This window comes from Cervus elaphus, chromosome 12 (assembly GCF_910594005.1).
Source record: "Cervus elaphus chromosome 12, mCerEla1.1, whole genome shotgun sequence".
NCBI lineage: Eukaryota > Metazoa > Chordata > Mammalia > Artiodactyla > Cervidae > Cervus > Cervus elaphus.
The window spans coordinates 92,775,258-92,797,832 of NC_057826.1; the positions used below are offsets into that span (position 1 = coordinate 92,775,258).

The 22,575-nt window shown below is 38.0% G+C and overlaps 1 protein-coding gene across 1 annotated transcript in view; it reads right to left on the bottom strand.

Annotated features, from left to right (window-relative positions):
* Positions 1 to 22,575, bottom strand: part of POLK (DNA polymerase kappa) — a 77,011-nt gene that overhangs the window by 36,594 nt on the left and 17,842 nt on the right. Inside the window, exon 2 of the mRNA XM_043920021.1 lies at positions 1,877 to 2,040. Within this exon, the coding sequence (XP_043775956.1) occupies positions 1,877 to 2,032 (156 nt within the window). The 5' untranslated portion in view covers positions 2,033 to 2,040. The remainder of the gene's footprint in view (positions 1 to 1,876; positions 2,041 to 22,575) is intronic.

Consider the following 22,575-nt stretch of genomic DNA (forward strand, 5'->3'; position numbering starts at 1 on the left):
ATTACTTATTTGATTTTTCTTGTTTCTTGAGGTATGCTTGTATTGCTATGAATCTTCCACTTAGCACTGCTTTTACTGAATTGCATAGGTTTTGGGTTGTAGTGTTCTCATTTTCATTTGTTTCTATGCATATTTTGATTTCTTATTTTTTCAGTGATTTGTTGGTTATTCAGAAGCATGTTGTTTAGCCTCCATATGTTTGTATTTTTAATAGTTTTTTTTCCTGTAATTAACATCTAATCCTACTGCACTGTGATCAGAAAGGATGCCTGAAATGATTTCAATTTTTTTGAATTTTCCAAGGCTAGATTTATGGCCCTGGATATGATCTAATCTGCAGAATTTTCCGTGTGCACTTGAGAAAAAGGTGAAATTCATTATTTTGGGGTAAATATCCTACAGATATCAATTAGGTCTAACCAGTTCATTGTATCATTTAAAGTTTGTGTTTCCTTGCTAATTTTCTGCTTGGTTGATCTATCCATAGGTGTGAGTGGGGTATTAAAGTCTCCCGCTATTACTGTGCTACTGTTAATTTCCCCTTTCATACTTGTTAGCAAATGTGGAAGGAGGATTCTTAACCAGTGAACGACAAGGGAAGTCCCTCACTGTGGTTTTAATTTGCTTTTTCCTAATGACTGATGAACATCTCATGAGCCATTCTTATATCTTCCTTAGTAAAGTGTCTATTTATATGTTTTGCACATTTTTTGATTGGGTTGTCTTCTCATTAATGAGCTGTAAGAATAATCCATATTTTCTGGATGTAAGTCCTTTAAGAGATGTGTGTTTTGAAAATAGGTATTTTACTCTAGTATGTTGCTTATCTTTGTATTTTTAATGGTATCTTACAAACTTTTTGAAATTTTATGAGAAATATAAATTAATGCTACACTGCATTACCGAAGACTGGCAAATCCAAAAGTATGGTAACATACTGTGTTGGTATGGTTTCAATATACTCTTATATACTGGCAGTGGAAATGTAAATTGATACACATACTATGGAGGGCAATTGAGCAATTCATTGAAAACTATACATGTATATATCCTTTCAAGCTATCTGTATTTGGTTCAGGAAATCTCTCCTATAGTTATATTTGCCCATATGTAAAGTTATGAAATTGGAAAAGGAAATGGCAGCCCATTCCAGTATTCTTGCCTGGAGAATCCCATGGACGGAGGAGCCTGGTGGGCTGCTGTCCATGGGGTCGCACAGAGTCGGACATGACTGAAGCAACTTAGCATGCATGAATGCACTGGAGAAGGAAATGGTAACCCACTCCAGTATTCTTGCCTGGAGAATCCCAGGGATGGAGGAGCCTCGTTGGCTGCCATCTGTGGGGTCGCACAGAGTCGGACACGACTGAAACGACTTAGCAACAGCAGCAGCAGCAAAGTTATGAAATACAAGGTTATTCACCATAGTATTATGTGTAAAGATGAAAGACCAGAAATGACTTACATGTTCATTAACAAAGATTCTGGCTAGTTCAATAAATAATAGTATATCCACCTATGTAGGCATAAAAAAGAGGGAAGATCTTTACTTTCTATACAGAAAGACTTCCAAGATATAACTGAAACAAAAACAAAAACATCCATAATTGTAGTATTCTCCTCTTGGGGTGGGAAAAAAGGGCTGAAAAAGAAGGTATATGTTACTTTGCTTTAACAAGCATACTATATGCATGTTAAGTACCAAGCAGAATGCAAAAGCATTAGCAGAGAAGGGAGATTATTCTACATGCATTGGAGCTTAACAATTTTATATATTAAAATACTTAAAATGTTATCTAAAACTCACTAATTTTCTATTTAAAAAAAGTAAAAAGGTTACTAAGTTAAAGATATTGAAAGAAAAAAAGAAACATACCTTTGTGGCTTCCATTATAATTTTGTTAATTTTCTCTTTATCTAATCCTTCCATTCCAGCTTTATTATCATTAAGTCCCATCCTGAGCAGAAGATCATCTCTGTAATTGTCACTCTTCTCCTTTGCGCTGTCACTGTTCTCCTTTGTGCTATCCATGGTGTAAACTTGAAGAAAAGAAAAAAAGTTAATGGTAAAATGGCTCTTTTCAGTATCTGAAAAAGCATACCAAACAAACATGTTTTTCAAAGCATTCATGGAGGACAAGGGTTTGGGAGAGGGGTGTCATTTTAATAACTGACATAGAAATCAGCAAAACAAAAATGCCAGTTAAGATTTTTTTGGTTAGTGAGAAATAATTAGTACTCAGATTTAAAAATTATTATCCCAAGATTCATACTCTTGGAGGGAAGAAAGGGATTAACATTTCCTGCCAACTCTGTGCCAGTCACTACACATGGCACTTTACACTTGAATTTCACACATCAGCCCTGGAAGGTAGATATTATTATCCCCAATATATAAGAGAAAAGAAACCTGAGTTATGGAACATGCCTACTGACAGAGATTTGATAAGTGACAACACTTGTGTTTTTTCCCCTATTTAATGCAATGTATGGGCTTCCCTGGGGGCTCAGACAGTAAAGAATCCACCTGCAATGTGAGAGAACTGGGTTCGATCCCTGGGTTGGGAAGACCCCCTGGAGGAGAGCATGGCAACCCACTCCAGTATTTCTGCCTGGAGAATCCCCATGGACAGAGAAGCCTGGTGGGCTACAGTCCATGGGGTCGAAAAGAGTCAGACACAACTGAGCAAATATAATCACTGCACAGCACAATGCACTGTTTAAGAAATAAATACAAAGTAACACTTTCCCTGCCAAATGTAAGTTCAATAGCATTTATTACCTACTGATTGCAGAGTTCCATTCTTAAATCAGTGAAAAAATACAGGAAAAAAAAATTATCCCCTTGCAGAAAATCATTACACTTTGCAATGTCACGTCACTTCTGAGGTTAATTTCAAATAATAATTCTTTCGGATTTTAATATAACTCTTTATAATTTACCTTCACATACATTAGCTTTTAAAAACAATTAAAACAACCAGAGAAAATAGCTTTGCACATTCTCATGGGAGAAAGAAGGGAGAAAGGAAGAAAGAAATTTGAATTTCAGGAAGGTTAAATGAATTGCCCACCACGGCTCTGATAACAAGCACAAGATCTAGGATCTCACTCCAAGTCTTCTCACTCCAGATCTAAAGCAGCTACCAGGACATCACAGCTGTCTCCAGTTTGGGGCTCTTCCACGCTGGTGGCTCAGACTGTAAAGAATCTGCCTGCAATGCAGGAGACTCGGGTTTGATCCCTGGGTTGGGACTCCAGTCCCTGGGGTCGCAAAGAGTTGGACACGACTGAGCAGCTAACACTTTCACTTTTTCACATACTACAAATAAATGGCCAGGTGAATAGCTGCCAAGAATCTACAACAAATTATGACCATAATTTCTCATTTGGATGATTTACAGCAGGCTCATTTATTCTACTCTGCCTTGAGGCCCTTCTCTCCCCATTGACCCCCTCCTCTCCCCTTCCCTTTTTTCTATTTTAACATCACCATACATAGTTACAAATGTTTTTCTTCTGATGAGAACTTTTAAGATCCATTCTCTTAGCAATTTTCAACAATACAGTATCGTATGAACTATATTCACCATGGTGTGCATTACATTTGCATGATTTATTTTATAATTGAAAGCTTATACCTTTTGAATCCTTTTACCTATTTCCCCCACTCCCTACCTCTCACCCCTTCACTCCTCTCCCCGTCACTGCCACTGGCAGCCACCAATCTGTTCTCTGTGAGTTTTCTGTTTGCAGTTTTAGATTCCACATGTAAGTGAGATTATACAGTATTTTTCTTTGACTTATTACCCTTAGCATAATGCCCTTAAGAGGACCTCTTCTTGAGAGCTGCTTTCATTTTTAGTACCAGCAAAGAAAAAAGTAAATTATAAAATGAAATTTGAATACTGTGATTATTAGTGATGGTTCCATTAGGAAGAAAACAAAATAAACCTGTATATCACAATAATTATCAAACTTTGGTACACATTACATCCACTGTAGAGATCTTAAAACCCTTGATGCCCAGCTTGTATGCCATACCAAGTAGGTCAGAAAGTCTAGGAGTAGAAGTCAGATATAAATATTTTTAAGAGATGCCCAGATAATTCCAGGGTGCCATGAAGTATAGGAACCACTGGTAACTAAGGGAATACAGGTTGATTTTCTATTATCCTTTGCATATTCTTCTCTTCAGCTTTCACATTAAGCCTAATATTACCCTGTATTTTGCCTTATGCTTTAGTAATCCAATAGTCTCATTTTCTAGTAAAACAGGTGAATGTAATTCATTCACAATTTTCCCAAACCAACACTACTGAAGAATGAAGAGGCTAAATGCAGACAGCCTACTTTTAAGCTGCCTTTTCCTTTAAATGGTGAAATGTATGAAAGGAACAGAAACAATTATTGAATGCCTACTACTTTACATATAGTATATTACTTAGTCCCCAAACTCTTGAGAATTGATTTTAGTCCTTAATTGGTGAGAAGAACTGGGCTATAAGCAATACTGGCCCCAGGCACAGTTGTGAGATGTGTAGTTTTCAGTTACCTTGCTGCCTTGTTGATGCCCCATTGCCAGGCAACATATATCCAGTTTCATGGGCACAGATTTACTTTCATCTACATGCTAATGACTTCCAAGCTTACAGCTCTAGTCCAAATGCCTGCCTGACATCTCAAATTTAACAAGTCCGAAATGGACCTTCTCTTCTGCCTCCATCCCCCAAACCAGCTCAATTTTCAGCCTTCCTCATCTCAGCTGAGGGCAACTCTAATCCCTTCCAATCGATCACGCAAAACACGTTGCAGTCATTCTTGACTCTCCTCTTTCTCATACACCCCGCATCCAAACTGTCAGGAAATCTTGAGGGCTCTACTTTCAAAGTGTACAAGGAAAGTAACCTTCTCTCACTATTTTCATACTAGTCTGAACCACCATTATTTTTTTCTGGATTATTGCAATAGCCTCTTAAATTGTCTCTGTTGCTGCCCTTGCCCTCCTATAGTCAATTATCAACACAGTAGCCAAACTGATTCTCCTAACCATGAGTTAGGTCACATCACTCCTCTGCTAAAAACTGTATAAGGGCACCTCGTCTCACTCTAGAATAACCCCCAAATCTTTACAGAATCTGTATCACTCTTACCTGTTACCTGTCTACCTCCATACCTAGTGTTCTCCCCTGCTTGCTCACTGCTGTCCAACTCTGCTGTCCTCAAATCTGCGAGGCACTCTGACCTTGAGGCCTTTTGCACCACCTGTTCCTTTCTCCTGGAGGGCTCTTTGGCCAGTTCTTTGACTAGATTCCCTTATCTCCTTTAAGTCTTGGCTTAAATGTCACCTTCTTAATGAGGGCATACCCCGACTCCCTATTTAAAATTGTAGCCTGGTTATCCCTCCCACACCCTCTTTCCACTGCCCTACTGCTTTGCATAGTTTACTTACTATGTTTATCATTCCCTAACATACTTACTATGTTTGCTGTCTGCCTCCCCTATGAAAACGTTAAGTTCCATGAGGGCAGTGAACATTGTCCTCCCACTGATGCATACCAAATGCCTCACACAGTGCTTGGCACAGAGTAGGTGGTCAATAAATATTTATTAAATGGTTGAACTCGGTTTATATAATTTTCTTATTCTTTTATTCACATAGCAAGGTCACTTAATCACATTAAAAGATTGGGAGAAAAACTGCTTTTCTGAAGTTAATCATTTAAAAATATTATTAATTTTCCCTTACTTTAATATTATATACATAAGGACAATTCTATGAGCTTAACAACTTTTGATTTTATAAGCCTTATTTTCCTATGATATTTAATGGTTAGATTGGTTTATTAAAGCTTTTGAGACTTATAATGTAAGAATATTTCCAATTTATATATTAGAATGCTTGCCAGGCTCCATTAATATTAAAAAATTGTAGCTTGTATTTCTACCTTGGGAAATTAAGTTACTTTGTTAAATCTAATTTCTTTGATTAAATATTCTTCAATTCTATCTAAATCTAAGAAAAATCATTGAAGAAATATAAACAACATACTAAGTTTCAGTATACTTGGATCTCTATGTGTTACTTTTGGTACTATCATTTATGTTATTATGGTGAGTCTTCTTTTGTTTTTAGTATTTCTCTTATTTTCAAATTTCTAAAATTTCTCATTAGTATTGGTTATCTGCATTTTCCCCATTAGTTCTCACTGAGTTTCTTTACCTAAAAATCCAAAATTGAAAGGGGGAGCTCCAAACAGATGTGATCACATACTATAACAAAGTATGATAATTTTCCATATTTTTCTGGGAAGTGAGATTTAGTATTATTTCAAACAGCATTGTGAGGGCAGCATATAATGGGAAGTGCCTAGTATGGTGTGTGGTACATGATAAAAACTCAATCAATACTTATTATTACTAAAATTAAGACAAATATCCAAAGCTGTGAAAATCACCTGTCTTACTTTACTCTCTTTAAGATAAAGAGGCCCTAAAAGGGAAGAGGGTACACTGTGAGCATCCTTGAAAAAAGCTGATGTTTACAGATCATACAGAATTTTGTTTGTTCTGCTTCCAAAGAAGTATTTGTCCTATGGATACTATGTATTCACATATAGTCACATATATAGTCCCAAGGCCTATGAATGGATATAACTGTGCCTTATAAACAAAAAGTTTCTTTGAGAAAGAAAACAGTCAAACATTTTTATTGTTTGATATTATAGAATACAGTCTGTTTCACTTCAGCTCAGAAGCACAAACAGTAAATGCACAGCTCAAAGGAAAGAACTCCGGGTCCTTGTGGTTTAGCATATTGCTTTAAAAGTACATTTTCTCTAAAAATACTAAAATTTTTCCAGTCTAATTCTACCACTGACTATTCAGGTTACCACTTAAAAAATGCAAGGCCAACCTCTATTTTTGGTGATAGTAAGACTGGAAAATTAGAAGTTTTCAGAAGGAATTCTAAGGAAGTTTTATGTGGTAAAGTTCCTACTCCTTATAAGAAAGCACACAAAACTATATAAACAATATCACCAATGCTTGGCATATTGACTAAAGTCACCTGGGACTAATCTATCAGGAAACAGGCAAAATATACAAAGGGTAATAAGAGAGAGAAAGAGAGGACTAAACAGGAGAAGAAGGAAGAGGGGAAAGAAGAGAAAGAGGGAAAACTAAACTATAGTAGGTTTCAAGGTGGAACTTGCTTCTTATTTCTAACATGTGATAACCACACTCAATAACCCCCTCACCTCCCCCAAAAAACATTATGTATCTTAAGAACAAATATTTTTAAATTCCTCAACTATTCAAATATTTAATATGTTTGTTTGAACAGATTAAGTACCCAATAAAAACTCTGGACTGTGATTAAATGTTCTTTTTACCATCTACAAGAGTGAATTAAATGTAATAAATTAAGAACACTACTCAAATTTTAACATAGTAATTTTCAAATTAATGTCTGACTTACTTTTCCTTTTTCATTTTTATTTATTATAAAAAAAGTACCTTTTAAAATTTCAGGAAAATGAAAAAGTCAGATCCCAAGACCTTAACAGACTGTGTTAATTTGTTAACATGTTCCTCTCCAATTATTTTACAAATGCATATGTGAACACTTACACGCAAACCACATGACTACAATTCTTATATGCTGGGAATGAAAGCACAGAGGAACCTCTGTATTTTCAACTTTAGCTTTTTTTATGTCCTGACAAAATAAGATGGACAAAAATTTCAAAATTATTTGAGATAGGATTATTTGCAATATCTAAAAATTTATATGCATCACTAAGAGAAATACAGAACTAATGTAACCTCACAGATCATAAATCAAGGGGATGTATGCTAAAAGAAAACTCAAGTTCAAAGTTCCCTGGTGGTCCAGTGGTTAGAACTCAGGCACTTTCAACTGCTGTGGTCAGGGATCAATTCCTGTTCTGGGAACTAAGACACTGCAAGCCACACAGTGTGGCTTAAAAAAAAAAAAAACAAAACACCAAACTCAAGTTCTCACTAAGGACTTAAGGTCTACTCTTTTTTTTTTTTTTCCTTTATTTATTTATTTTTTTTTCAGTGGGTTTTGTCATACATTGATATGAATCAGCCATAGAGTTACACGTATTCCCCATCCCGATCCCCCCTCCCACCTCCCTCTCCACCCGATTCCTCTGGGTCTTCCCAGTGCACCAGGCCCGAGCACTTGTCTCACGCATCCCACCTGGGCTGGTGATCTGTTTTAAGAGAGAAACATGCATGTATTTTCTTCCATTGCCTTTTTACTTCCTGAGTTGCTTATTTAATTTATTCCAAATAGAGTTGGATATAACTATGAGCCATGCTGGGTAGGGCCACCCAAGACAGACAGGTCACAGTGGAGAGTTCTGACAAAAAGTGGTCCACTGGAGAAGGGAATGGTAAACAACTTCAGTATTCTTGCCTTGAGAACTCCATGAACAGTATGAAACGGCAAAAAGATAGGACACTGAAAGAGGAACTCCCCAGGTTGGTAGGTACCCAATATACTACTGGAGATCAGTGGAGAAATAACTCCAGAAAGAATGAAGGGATGGAGCCAAAGCAAAAACAACACCCAGTTGTGGATGTGACTGGTGATAGAAGCAAAATCCGATGCTGTAAAGAGCAATATTGCATAGGAACCTGGAATGTTAGGTCCATGAATCAATGCAAATTGCAAGTGGTCAAACAGGAGATGGCAAAAAGTGAACACCGACATTTTAGGAATCAGTGAATTAAAATGCACTAGAATGGGTGAATTTAACTCAGATGACCATTATATCTACTATTGTGGGCAAGAATCCCTTAGAAGAAATGGAACAGCCATCATAGTCAACAAAACAGTCCAAATGCAGTACTTGGATGCAATCTCAAAAACGACAGAATGATCTCTGTTCGTTTCCAAGGCAAACCATTCAATATCAAGGGTAATCCAAGCCCCAACCAGTAAAGCTGAAGAAGCTGAAGTTGAATGGTTCTATGAAGACCTACAAGACCTTCTAGAACTAACACCCAAAAAAGATGTCCTCTTCATTAAAGGGGACTGAAATGCAAAAGTAGGAAGTCAAGAGATACCTGGAGTAACACGCAAATTTGGCCCTGGAGTACAGAATGAAGCAGGGCAAAGGCTAATAGAGTTCTGCCAAGAAAACACACTGGTCATAGCAAACAACCTCTTCCAACAACACAGAGGACAACTGTACAGATGGACCTCACCAGATGGTCAATACAGAAATAAGACTGATTATATTCTTTGCAGCCAAAGATGGAGAAGCTCTCTACAGTCAGCAAAAACAAGACCAGGAGCTGATTGTGGCTCACTCAGATCATGAAATTCAGATTTATATTGAAGAAAGTAGGGAAAACCACTAGGCCATTCAGGTATGATCTAAATCAAATCCCTTATGATTATACAGTAGAAGTGACAAATAGATTCAAGGGATTATATCTGAAAGAGTGCCTGAAGAACTATGGATGGAGGTTCCTGACACTGTACAGGAGGCAGTGATCAAGACCATCCCCAAGATAAAGAAATGCAAAAAGGCAAAATGGCTGTCTGAGGAGGCCTTACAAATAGCTGTGAAAGGAAGAGAAGTGAAAGGCAAAGGAGATAAGGAAAGATATACCTATTTTAATGCAGAGTTTCAAAGAATAGCAAGGAGAGACAGAAAGCCTTCCTCAGTGATCAATGCAAAGAAATAGAGGAAAACAATGGAATGGGAAAGACTAGAGATCTCTTCAAGAAAATTAGAAATACCAAGGGAACATTTCATGTAAAGATGGGCACAATAAAGGACAGAAATCATATGGACCTAACAGAAGCAAAAGATATTAAGAAGACGTGGCAAGAATACACAGAAGAACTACACAAAAAAGAGCTTCATGACCCAGATAACCAAGATGGTGTGATCAGATATCCTGGAATGCGAAGCCAAGTGGGTCTTAGGAAGCATCACTGCGAACAAAGCTAGTGGAGGTGATGGAATTCCAGTTGAGCTATTTCAAATTCTAAAAGATGATGCTGTGAAAGTGCTACACTCAATGTGCCAGCAAATTTGCAAAATTCAGCAGCGGCCACAGGACTAGAAAAGGTCAGTGTTCATTCCAATCCCAAAGAAAGGCAATGCCAGAGAATGCTCAAACTACTGCACAACTGCACGCTCCTCACATGCTAGCAAAGTAATGTTCAAAATTCTGCAAGCCAGGCTTCAACAGTATGTAAACCGTGAACTTCCAGATGGTTAAGCTGGATTTAGAAAAAGCAGAGGAACCAGAGATCAAATTGCCAACATCCAGTGGATCATTGAAAAAGCAAGACAGTTCCAGAAGAACATTTACCTCTGCTTTATTGCAGAGAAGGTAACGGCAACCCACTCCAGTACTCTTGCCTGGGAAATCCCATGGACGGAGGAGCCTGGTAGGCTACAGTCCATGGGGTTACGAAGAGTAGGAGACAACTGAGCAACTTCACTTCCACTTTTCACTTTCATGTACTGGAGAAGGAAATGGCAACCCACTCCAGTATTCTTGTCTGGAGAATCCCAGAGACAGAAGCCTGGTGGGCTGCCATCTATGGTGTCGCACAGAGTCGGACATGACTATCGTGACTTAGCAGCAGCAGCTGCTTTATTGACTATGCCAAAGCCTTTGACTGTGTGGATCACAACAAACTGTGGAAAATTCTGAAAGAGATGGGAATACCAGACCTCCTGACCTGCCTCTTGAGAAATCTATATGCAGGTCAGAAAGCAACAGTTAGAACTGGGCATGCAACAACAGACTGGTTCCAAATAAGGAAAGGAGTACATCAAGGCTGTATTTTTGTCACCCTGCTTATTTAACTTATATGCAGAGTACATCATGAGAAATGCTGGGCTGGAAGAAGCACAAGCTGGAATCAAGATAGCCGGGAGAAATATCAATAACCTCAGATATGCAGATGACACCACAGTATGGCAGAAAGTGAACAATAATAAAAGACCGTCTTGATGAAAGTGAAAGAGGAGAGTGAAAAAGTTGGTTTAAAACTCAACATTCAGAAAAGTACCATCATGGCATCTGGTCCCAATAGTTCAAGGCAAATGGATGGGGAAACAATGGAAACAGTGACAGACTTTAGTTTTGGGGGCTCTAAAATCACAGCAGGTGGTGACTGCAGCCATGAAATTAAAAGAGCCTTGCTCCTTGGAAGAAAAGCTATGACCAACCTAGACAGCATATTAAAAAGCAGAGACATTACGTTGCCAACAAAGGTCTGTCTAGTAAAAGTAATGGTTTTTCCAGTAGTCACGTATGGATGTGAGAGTTGGACTATAAAGAAAGATGAGCACCCAAAAACTGATGCTTTTGAACTGTGGTGTTGGAGAAGACTCTTGAAAGTCCCTTGGACTGCAAGGAGATCCAACCATTCCATCTTAAAGAAAATCAGCCCTGAATATTCAGTGGAAGGACTGATACTGAAGCTCCGATACTTTGGTCACCTGATGCAAAGAGCTGACTCATTTGAAAAGACCCTGATGGTGGGAAAGAATGAGAGTGGGAGGACAAGGGGACGACAGAGGATGAGATGGTTGGATGGCATTACCAACTCAATGGACGTGAGTTTGAGTAAGCTCCGAGAGTTCATTATGGACAAGGAACCTGGCATTCTGCAGTCCAGGGGGTCGGAGACGACTAAGTGACTGAACTGAACTGAACTGAAAGTTGAATGAGACAGAAGGCATTCAAAAACCTATACTCCACATAATCCTACAGGCATATAAAAATCACAGATAGAGAATAATTTACTGAAACTATCTGCTTCTCAGTACAGAATGAACTATATCCTGATACAAAAAACATTTACTAGTCAATTCAAAGGTAAAGTCCCAAAGTTCAGCTTATACACTCCTATTTTGATGATAAGTTGCATATTTTGTAAAAGTCTTCTAGGTTACAATGAAATTTTGCTTACAATCACATGAAGGTGTAGGCTAAGAGATTCTTTCTTTGGATATTATAGGCCAAGTCAGCAAAAATATTTACTTTACCTAGTTCAGTTCAGTTGCTCAGTCGTGTTTGACTCTGTGACCCCATGAACTGCAGCACGCCAGGCCTCCCTGTCCATTACCAACTCCCGGAGTCTACCCAAACTCATGTCCATTGAGTCAGTGATGCCATCCAACCATCTCATCCTCTGTCATCCCCTTCTCCTCATGCCTTCAATCTTTCCCAGCATCAGTCTTTTCAAATGAGTTAGCTCTCTGAATTAGGTGGCCAAAGTATTGGCGTTTCAACTTCAGCATCAGTCCTTCCAATGAACACCCAGGACTGATGCCTTTAGGATGGACTGGTTGGATCTCCTTGCAGTCCAAGGGGCTCTCAAGTCTTTTCTAACACCACCGTTCAAAAGCATCAATTCTTCGGTGCTCAGCTTTCTTCAAAGTCCAACTCTCACATCCATACATGACCACTGGAAAAACCATAGCCTTGACCAGACGGACCTTTGTTGGCAAAGTAATGTCTCTGCTTTTTAATATGCTGTCTAGGTTGGTCATAACTTTCCTTCCAAGGAGCAAGCGTGTTTTCATTTCCTTTACCTAGACGTGATACCAAACAGACTAACTTTGTTTTTAGCTGAGGTATACCGTAAAGCACATGAATCTTAAGGAATATTTGAATATACATGTTCTTAGAAGAGAGGAAAAGGCACTGTTTCTGGTATTGTAATCATTTTTTAAGTTCTACAATCTCAAATGGTACCATTTTAATATAGAATTGCATAAGAAGCCAGAATAATAAGGGAGTATTACACTACTAGTAGGAAATCTCAACTATTATATTATCATTATACTATGCCCTATATTACTGGAAGGAAAATATTTAATAATGTCAGAAAGAGTTATATAGGATATTATTTTATTTTCCTATCCTGGAAAAAACAACCCTTTCAATTACCTCCTCTGCCAAATTGCTCCCATTTTTTCTGAGCCCTAACCTTGATACTATTTCTTGATCCACTGTTGCTGATTACTAGGTTTCTTATAGCTCTGACAGTCTATGGCAAGAGTTTGAAATACTTTTCGCAATGTAACCCTTTCACATGAAATCTTAAGTAAAATCTCAAACTTTTTCTCAAATCTTTGTTCTACAAATGCTGCACAGCTGTCGTAATTTCTTCATATATATTCCATCACTAAAGTAGACGAATAAATAGGTAGTCTACAAAAAAGGGAAAGTTAATAATAACCTTCGTTTCTTTGGTTCTCCTGATTCCTTAGAAATACCAAAATGAACACTGATATATACTGAAATGTTACCAACTCCAAGACTGTATACTAACAGTTTTCAGAAAACAATGGTTTACCTCGATGAACTTTAAAAGATGGTTTCCATAAGAAGTTAGGCTCTAAAAATCATTATTACTATGTCTTTGTCCTGGCTTTATACATGCCTGGAAACCAGAAATAAAAAATTAAACATCCAGAAAATTTGCCAATCACAGGAAAAAAGAAAATGAGCAAGAATTATGATTTTTGGAGTTGTTAACCCAAAATGATTTAAAATATATCCACACATCTCCCTTGTGCCCTAATAAACGAAAACTATCTGACTTTTGTTCATATCATACCATGTTAAAAAAGAACTTAGGACTTAAAAATTAATACTCTGTTTCTAAATTATTACTAACACAGTTATAAAAATACATTTAGATAGATACAACATAGAGGACTTCCCCGTAGCTCAGCTGCTGAAGAATCTGCCTGCAATGCAGGAGACCCTGGTTTGATTCCTGGGTCAGGAAGATCCCCTGGAGAAAGGATAGGCTACCCACTCCAGTATTCTTGGGCTGCCCTGGTGGCTTCAGCTGGTAAAGAAATCACCTACAATGCGAGAAACCTGGGTTTGATCCTTGGGTTGGGAAGAGCCCCTGGAGAAGTGAAAGGCTACCCACTCCAGTATCCTGGCCTGGATAATTCCATGAACTGTATAGTCCATGGGGTCGCAAAGAGTATATTTAGATAAATATGACATAGAAGAGCAGTTGATAACATAGAATCTGGAATTGATATTAAATTAGCAAAAATAATTATTCTTGATGAGATGATCTCTTTCCAGGGTTATATCTTATCAATGGTGGGAGGGGGATAATGACTTGGTTTTAGTGATACTGAATTTGTTTTGAAGTTTCAAATAACTTTAAAGGAAGGTTTGTGAAAGGGAGCATGAATTAAAAATAAAAATATGTGCAAAAGTACTTAGCTAGAATAATTTATTAAACTATCATCTGTTACACAAGTGATTTATGCTAACTAATGAGAGTTATTGGCTTCCCAGATGGCTCAGTGGTAAAGAATCTGTCTCTCAATGCAGGAGACACAGAAGATGCAGATTCAATCCCTGGGTTAGGAAGATCCCTTGGAGGAGGAAATGGCAGCCCATTCCAGTATCCTTATCTGGAGAATCCCATGGACAGAGGAACCTGGCAGGCTACACGTCCATGGGTCACAAAAGACTCAGACATGACTGAGCACAAGACAGGGCAAGGCAATGAGAGTTATTAACAAATGAAAGCAAAAGCAGTCCAGACTTACTAAAACCTATTTTTTCATAACCAGATTTAAATATGCTAACTGCTTATTTTAACATACAGAAGACTTAAGAAAGAATTCAATTCTAAAAGGAATTTTGACATGGTGCAAATAGTATGTGCTTTGAAGCCTGAAAGACATGGACTGAAGTTTAAATTCTGAAATATAACCAAGTTGTGTCATCAAGGGCAATTTAAGGTCTATAAATTTTGGTATTTTGCTCTGTAAAACTTATTTTTCAGGGTTTCTGAAGATTAAATGTGTGATACGTAAGAGCCCATAGCACAGTAAACACACACCAAGTACGCCACAAATGTGGAATCTCTTCTTTCACTTTCATTATTGCTTATTTCTCTAAAATGTGATGAAGCCTACAGGCCTGGCTGCAAATACAAGCCTGGAATTGATTGAGAAATCATACAAAACTAATAAAAATCTTCATTACTAAATACATGGCAAGTAAAAAAAAAATCACACACAAACTCTCCCCTGTCTCCATACACACAATACGCCACCTAACTTTAGGAAATTTGGAAAGAACCAACAGTACCCACCCCTTGGCATACCATGGAACATAGCAGACCAAAAGGAAGTATTCTTCATGGCTTTTAAGGCTACACCACTGATATGGTCCTAAAATTCAAATCAAGATACCAAGGAGTTATATTTTAGTTTACCTTACGTGTATGAATATAATATTAAGGTAATCACGTCTAGACATGTATGAAATTTCAGTATTAATACCTAATGTGGAATTTGATCTCATAATAATAAATTGTATAAATGCAGTCATGTTCAGCATGACTGATTTAAAAATAACATATATTAATGTGTAGAATATGTACAGAAATACTTTGTATAAATGAAGTTTGACACATAAATGCATCTTAAATATTAAAAAAAAATCACATTAAATATACTTCTAAGAGTAAATCAAGTTTTTTCAGAGTAAGGTTTTGAATCAAATCCCAGAATATCCTCAAGTCAATCTCTGGAACTTTAGTTCAGAACATGTATATTTAAAAAATGTATATATCTGCTATTTACAATGCTCACATTAGCAGATAATTTTAATCCCTTAATCTAAAAATGTACATGTATTATATAACTTTCACAAGTAAGCAAGATGTATCTCTCCCTCTGTAGGACACCATGATTTTCTTAAAAAAAGGAAAATGAATCCTATGCTCTGGTTTCCTTATGGAATTTTTCTTTTTGATTGCCAATCTAGTAATCATTGGAAATGTTTCTATCTTCCTTACCAGCCAACTCTGAAAACTGCATCCATTTATTTTAACAGACATTAGAACCATATAGCTTGTTACCGCCTTTACTCTAAGCTAAGACTAATAGCAACTCTGTCTTGGGACTTAAAATCTGACTTCTTGCTATGTAAATATAATTATAAAAGGTTAAAATAAAGTATAGGTCTTTATTAAGGGGACAGCTAAAATTTATCAAGATTCAAGAATTTTAAACCATAATGGCATTAGCATATTTGCAAAACCTACGAAGATAATATTTTTGCCAAAAACCTTGCCCAATGACAGTAAGCTATTATGGTTAACTCAGTTCAGTTCAGTTCAGTTCAGTCATTCAGTCGTGTCCGACTCTTTGCGACCCCATGAATTGCAGCACGCCAGGCCTCCCTGTATATCACCAACTCCCAGAGTTTACCCAAACTCATGTCCAATGAGTTGGTGATGCCATCCAATCATGTCATCCTCTGTTGTCCCCTTCTCCTCCTGCCCCCAATCCCTCCCAGCATCAGGGTCTTTTCCAATGAGTCAACTCTTTGCATGAGGTGGCCAAAGTATTGGAGTTTCAGCTTCAGCATCAGTCCTTCCAGTGAACACCGAGGACTGATCTCCTTTAGGATGGACTGGTTGGATCTCTTTGCAGTCCAAGGGACTCTCAAGAGTCTTCTCCAACACCACAGTCCAACTCTCACATCCATACATGATTACTAGAACTAACCCTGTTATTAATCTGTACATGGTACTGAATTATGAAAACTGATCAAATTTGGCAGTAGTTTCCAGCATGTGAAGCACTCATTTTTATACTGCCAAGTACAATAAGAAACAAAATTTCATTTACAAATGAAATATGCATTTCCTAATACTACTAAAATAAACTTTAATAATACATCCTAGATATTGGGAAAACTAAGAAAAAGGAAAAACAAACAAATACCATAATGTATAATAAAGTGACTCTCTTCTTACAAAAAATATATAGCAGAAGCAGAAGTGAGAAAATGTTATATCCAAAAATGGGTTATAAAAGAATGTGACTTCCATCTCTAATACTCTCATTATCACTTGGATTACTCTCTCTCTGGGGAAGCCAGCTGCCATGTGAGGCAGTCCTGAGAGGACTCCACGTGCGTGAATGTAGAGCTAGATCCTCCTCCATCAAGTCTTTAGACTGCAGCCCTGGACAATAGTTTGACTGCCACCTCACAAGCCAAAGGTGCTCAGTTAAGCCCAGCCAAGATTCTTGATGCACAGAAACTTTGAGATATTTAATATATATAGCTTTTAAATATGTAGATCTTCCCTGATAACTCAGTTTTGGTAAGGGATCCGCCTGCAATGCAGAAGACCCCGGTCTGATTCCTGGGTCGGTAAGATCCACTGGAGGAGAGATAGGCTACCCACTCCGGTATTCTTGGGCTTTCTTTGTGGTTCAGCTGGTAAAGAACCTGCCCACAATGCAGGAGATGTAGGTTCGATCCCTGGGTTGGGAAGATCCCCTAGAAAAGGGAATGGCAACCCACTCCAGTATTCAGGCCTGGAGAATTCCACGGACTGTATAATCCATGGGGTCGCAAAGAGTCGGACACAACTGAGTGACCTTCACTGCACTTTAATACATACATATATATATATGACTGGTGATGTGTATACATATAAATATATGTGTGTGTGTGTGTGTATATATATATATACATAGAGAGAGAGAGAGAGAGAGAAAGAGAGGAAAGAGCTTACTCTCAAATTCAGTAATTATCTTGTTACTGATTAGTATTGGTCCACAGGCCACATTTTGAGCAGTAGAGCTTTAAAACAGCTGTATAATAAAGATTATTACTGTTTTGGGTTTTTTTTTGACCACCCTATGCACCTTATGGAGCCAAAGGAAAAACAATGTCCAGTTGTGGATGTGACTGGTGATGGAAGTTAGGAACACTGATGCATAGGAAACTGAATGTTAGGTCTGTGAATCAGGGTAAAGTAGAAGTGGTCTCACAGGAGATGGGAAGAGAAACATCAACATTTTAGGAATCAGTGAACTAAAATGGACTGGAAAGGATGATTTTAACTCAGATGCCCATTATATTTACTACTGTGGGCAACAGTCCCATAGAAGAAATGGAGTAGCCATCACAGTCAACAGAGAGTCTGAAGTGCAGTACTTGGATGCAATTTCAAAAACAACAGAATGACCTCTGCTCATTTCCAAGGCAAACCATTCAATATCACGGTAATCCAAGTCTATGCCCCAACCAGTAATGCTGAAGAAGCTGAAGTTGAACACATCTATGAAGACGTACAAGACCTTCTAGAACTAACACCCAAAAAAGATGTCTTCTCCATTATAGAGGACTGAAACGCAGAAGTAGGAAATCAAGAAATACCTGGAGGAACAGGCAAATTTGGCCTTGGAGTACAGAATGATGCAGGGCAAAGGCTAATAGAGTTCTGCCAAGAGAATGCACTGGTCATAGAAAACACCCTCTTCCAACAACACAAGAGATGACTCTACACAAGGATATCACCAGATGGTCAATGCAGAAATAAGACTGATTATATTCTTTGCAGCCAAAGATGGAGAAGCTCTATACAGTCAGCAAAAACAAGACCAGGAGCTGACTGTGGCTCACTCGGATCATGAAATCCTTATTGCCAAATTCAGACTTACATTGAAGAGAGTAGGGAAAACCACTAGGCCATTCAGGTATGATCTAAATCAAATCCCTTATGATTATACAGTGGAAGCCACAAATAGATTCGAAGGTTTAGATTACTTAGAGTGCTTAAAGAACTATGGATGGATGTTCGTGACACTGTACAGGAGGCAGTGACCAAGACCATCCCCAAGAAAAAGAAACGTAAAATGACAAAATGGTTGTCTGAGGAGGCCTTACAAATAGCTGTGAAAAGAAGAGAAGTCAAAGGCAAAGGTGATAAAGAAACATATACTTATTTGAATGCAGAGTTCCAAAGAACTCTTTTTGGATCACAATAAGCTGTGGAAAATTCTGAAAGAGATGGGAATACCAGACCACCTGACCTGCCTCTTGAGAAATCTGTATGCAGGTCAGGAAACAACAGTTAGAACTGGACATGGAAAAACAGACTGGTTCCAAATAGGAGAAGGAGTAGGTCAAGGCTGTATATTGTCACCCTGCTTATTTAACTTATATGCTGAGTACATGATGAGAAACGCTGGGCTGGAAGAAGCACAAGCTGGAATCCAGATTTCTGGGAGAAATATCAATAACCTCAGATATGCAGACGACACCACTCTTATGGCAGAAAGTGAAGAACTAAAGAGCCTCTTAATGAAAGTGAAAGAGGAGAGTGAAAACGTTGGCTTAAAGGTCAACATTCAGAAAACTAAGATCATGGCTTCTGACCCAATAACTTCATGGCAAATAGATGGGGAAACAATGGCAGACTTTATTTTGGGGGGCTCCAAAATCACTGCAGATGGTGAATGCAGCCATGAAATTAAAAGACGCTTACTCCTTGGCAGAAAAGTTATGACCAACCTAGACAGTATATTAAAAAGCAGAGACAATACTTTGCCAACAAAGGTCTGTCTAGTCAAGGCTATGGTTTTCCCAGTGGTCATGTATGGATGTGAGAGTTGGACTATAAAGAAAGCTGAGCACTGAAGACTTGATGCTTTTGAACTGGGATGTTGGAGAAGTCTCTTGAGAGTCCCTTGGACTACAAGGAGATCCAACTAGTTCATCCTAAAGGTGATCAGTCCTGAGTGTTCACTGGAAGGACTGATGTTGAAGCTGAAACTCCAATACTTTGGCTACCTGATGAGAAGAGCTGACTCATTTGAAAAGACACTGATGGTGGGAAAGATTGAAGGCAGGAGTAGAAGGGGACGAGAGAAGATGAGATGGTTGGACAGCATCACCAACTCAATGGACATGAGTTTGAATAACCTCTGGGATGGACAGGGAGGCCTGAAGTGCTGCAGTCCATGGGGTCGCAAAGAGTTGGACAGGACTGAGCAAGTGAACTGAACTGAACTCAACTGAAAGAATAGCAGGGAGAGATAGGAAAGCTTTCATCAGTGACTAATGCAAAGAAATAGAGGAAAACAATAGAGTGGGAAAGACTAGAGATCTCTTCAAGAAAATTAGAGATACTAAGGGAACATTTCATGCAAAGATGGGCACAAAAAAAGACAGAAATGGTATAGACCTAAAAGAAGCAAAAGATATTAAGAAGAGGTGGCAAGAATACAGAAGAACTATACAAAAAAGATCCTCATGACCCAGATAATCACAATGGTGTGATCACTCACCTAGAACCAGATGACCTGGAATGCGAAGTTAAGTGGGCCTTAGGAAGCATCACTACAAACAAAGCTAGTGGAGGTGATGGAATTTCAGTTGAGCTGTTTCCAATCCTAAAAGATGATGCTGTGAAACTGCTGCATGGACTATGCCAGCAAATTTGGAAAACTCAGCAGTGGCCACAGGACTGGAAAAGGTCAGTTTTCATTCCAACTCCAAAGAAAGGCAATGCCAAAGAATGCTCAAGCTACCACACAATTGCACTCGTCTCACACGTTGGTAAAGTAATGGTCAAAATTCTCCAAGCCAGGCTTTAACAGTATGTGAACCTTGAACTTGCAGATGTTCAAGCTGGATTTAGAAAAGGCAGAGGAACCAGAGATCAAATTGCCAACATCCTCTGCATCATCAAAAAAGCAAGAGAGTTCCAGAAAAACATCTACTTCTGCTTTATTGACTATGCCAATGCCTTTGACTGTATGTATCACAAAAAACTGTGGAAAATTCTTAAAGAGATGGGAATACCAGACCACCTGATCTGCCTCCTGAGAAGTCTGTATGCAAGTCAGGAAGCAACAGTTAGAACCAGACATGGAACAACAGACTGGTTCCAAATAGGGAAAAGAGTAAGTGAAGATTGTATATTGTCACCCTGCTTATTTAACTTATATGCAGAGTACATCATGTGAAATGTGGGGATGGATGAAGCACAAGCTGGAATCAAGATTGCCAGGAGAAATATCAATAACCTCAGATATGCAGATTACACCACCCTTATGGCAGAAAGTGAAGAAGAACTAAAGAGTCTCTTGATGAAAGAGGAGAGTCAAAAAGCTGGCTTAAAACAACATTCAAAAAACGAAGTTCAAAGCAATGAGTATCATCACTTCATGGCAAATAGATGGGGAAACAATGGAAACAGTGACAGACTTTATTTGTTGAGCTCCAAAATCACTGTAGATGGTGACTGCAGCCATGAAATTAAAAGACGCTTGCTCCTTGGAAGAAAAGCTATAACCAACCTAGATAGCATATTAAAAAGCAGAGACATTACTTTGCCAGCAAAGGTCCATCTAGTCACAGCTATGGTTTTTCCAGCAGTCATGTACGGATGTGAGAGTTGGACTATAAAGAAAGCTGAGCGCTGAAGAATCAATGCTTTTGAACTGTGGTGTTGGGGAAGACTCCTGAGGAGTCCCTTGGACTGCAAAGAGATGCAACCAGCCCATCCTAAAGGAAATCAGTCCTGAATATTTATTGGAAGGACTGATGCTGAAGATGAAACTCCAATACTTTGGCCACCTGATGCGAAGAACTGACTCATTGGAGAAGACCCTGATGCTGGGAAAGACTGAAGGTGGAGGAGAAAGGAACGACAGAGGATGAGATGGTTGCACGGCATCACTGATTTGATGGACATGAGTTTGAGCAAGCTCAGGGAGTTGGTGATGGATGGGAAAACCTGGCGTGCTGCGGTCCACAGAGCTGCGAATAGTTGGACACAACTGAGCAACTGAACTAAATGATGCAGCTCATGGGATATTAGGTCTCCAAGTCCTAAAAGCCTGGGAATTCCCCAACTGTTTTCATCTGAATAAAGGTGAAAATTGTAAACATACTAATAACCTGATCAACTAAATAACCAATATAAAATTCAAGAGGGCAAAATCTGGGTACAGTGATAGGTCATTGAGCCTGTTATTTAATAAGTGCATGTTGAATGAATGAATGATGGGCAGATTAATAAACAGGAATAAAATTAATGGTAACAGCTTGCTAAATCTTTTTAAATGCAATAACTGTAAAAGTGTTTTGATCTTACAGTGTTTAACATGCATTACCCTATTTAATTTTCAAAAGAGATGAGGAAACCAAGGCACAGATTTAGTAAGTACCTTAAAGTTATAGAGATTGATACTATTCAGATTTGGCTTCAAAGGTGTCACACTTAACACTATAAACACAAAAAAGGTGAAATAGAAAATTGAAATATTTAAAAAAGAAGAGTAGTTGTTTTGTAGACTAATATGGAAGTAACATCAAAATGGTATGATTGATAATGTTAATAGTTATAATACATAAAATATGATACATTTGCTGTAATATTTTAAATGATATTGCAGTCTTGAAAATGCTTTTAAAAGCCTAGGAAGTCTTCAAATGAAGAATATGAAATAATGACAAAGAAACTAAAGTAAAACTATGAAAATATGATGTTCATTCAGACTTTTCTAAAAACTAGGAAATTTTAAAGAGTATCTTAGAATGTTAGAAACACTATACAAATAAAACTACATTTGGGGGATTAACTGTAGATCTTCCTAGTGATCTGAAGGGCAGTTTCTTCAATAATCATAGTAAAATCAATTATCAAAATAAAAGCCCTATATTTCTCCCTAAAGCAATGCAGAAAATAAAGGGAAAGCATTA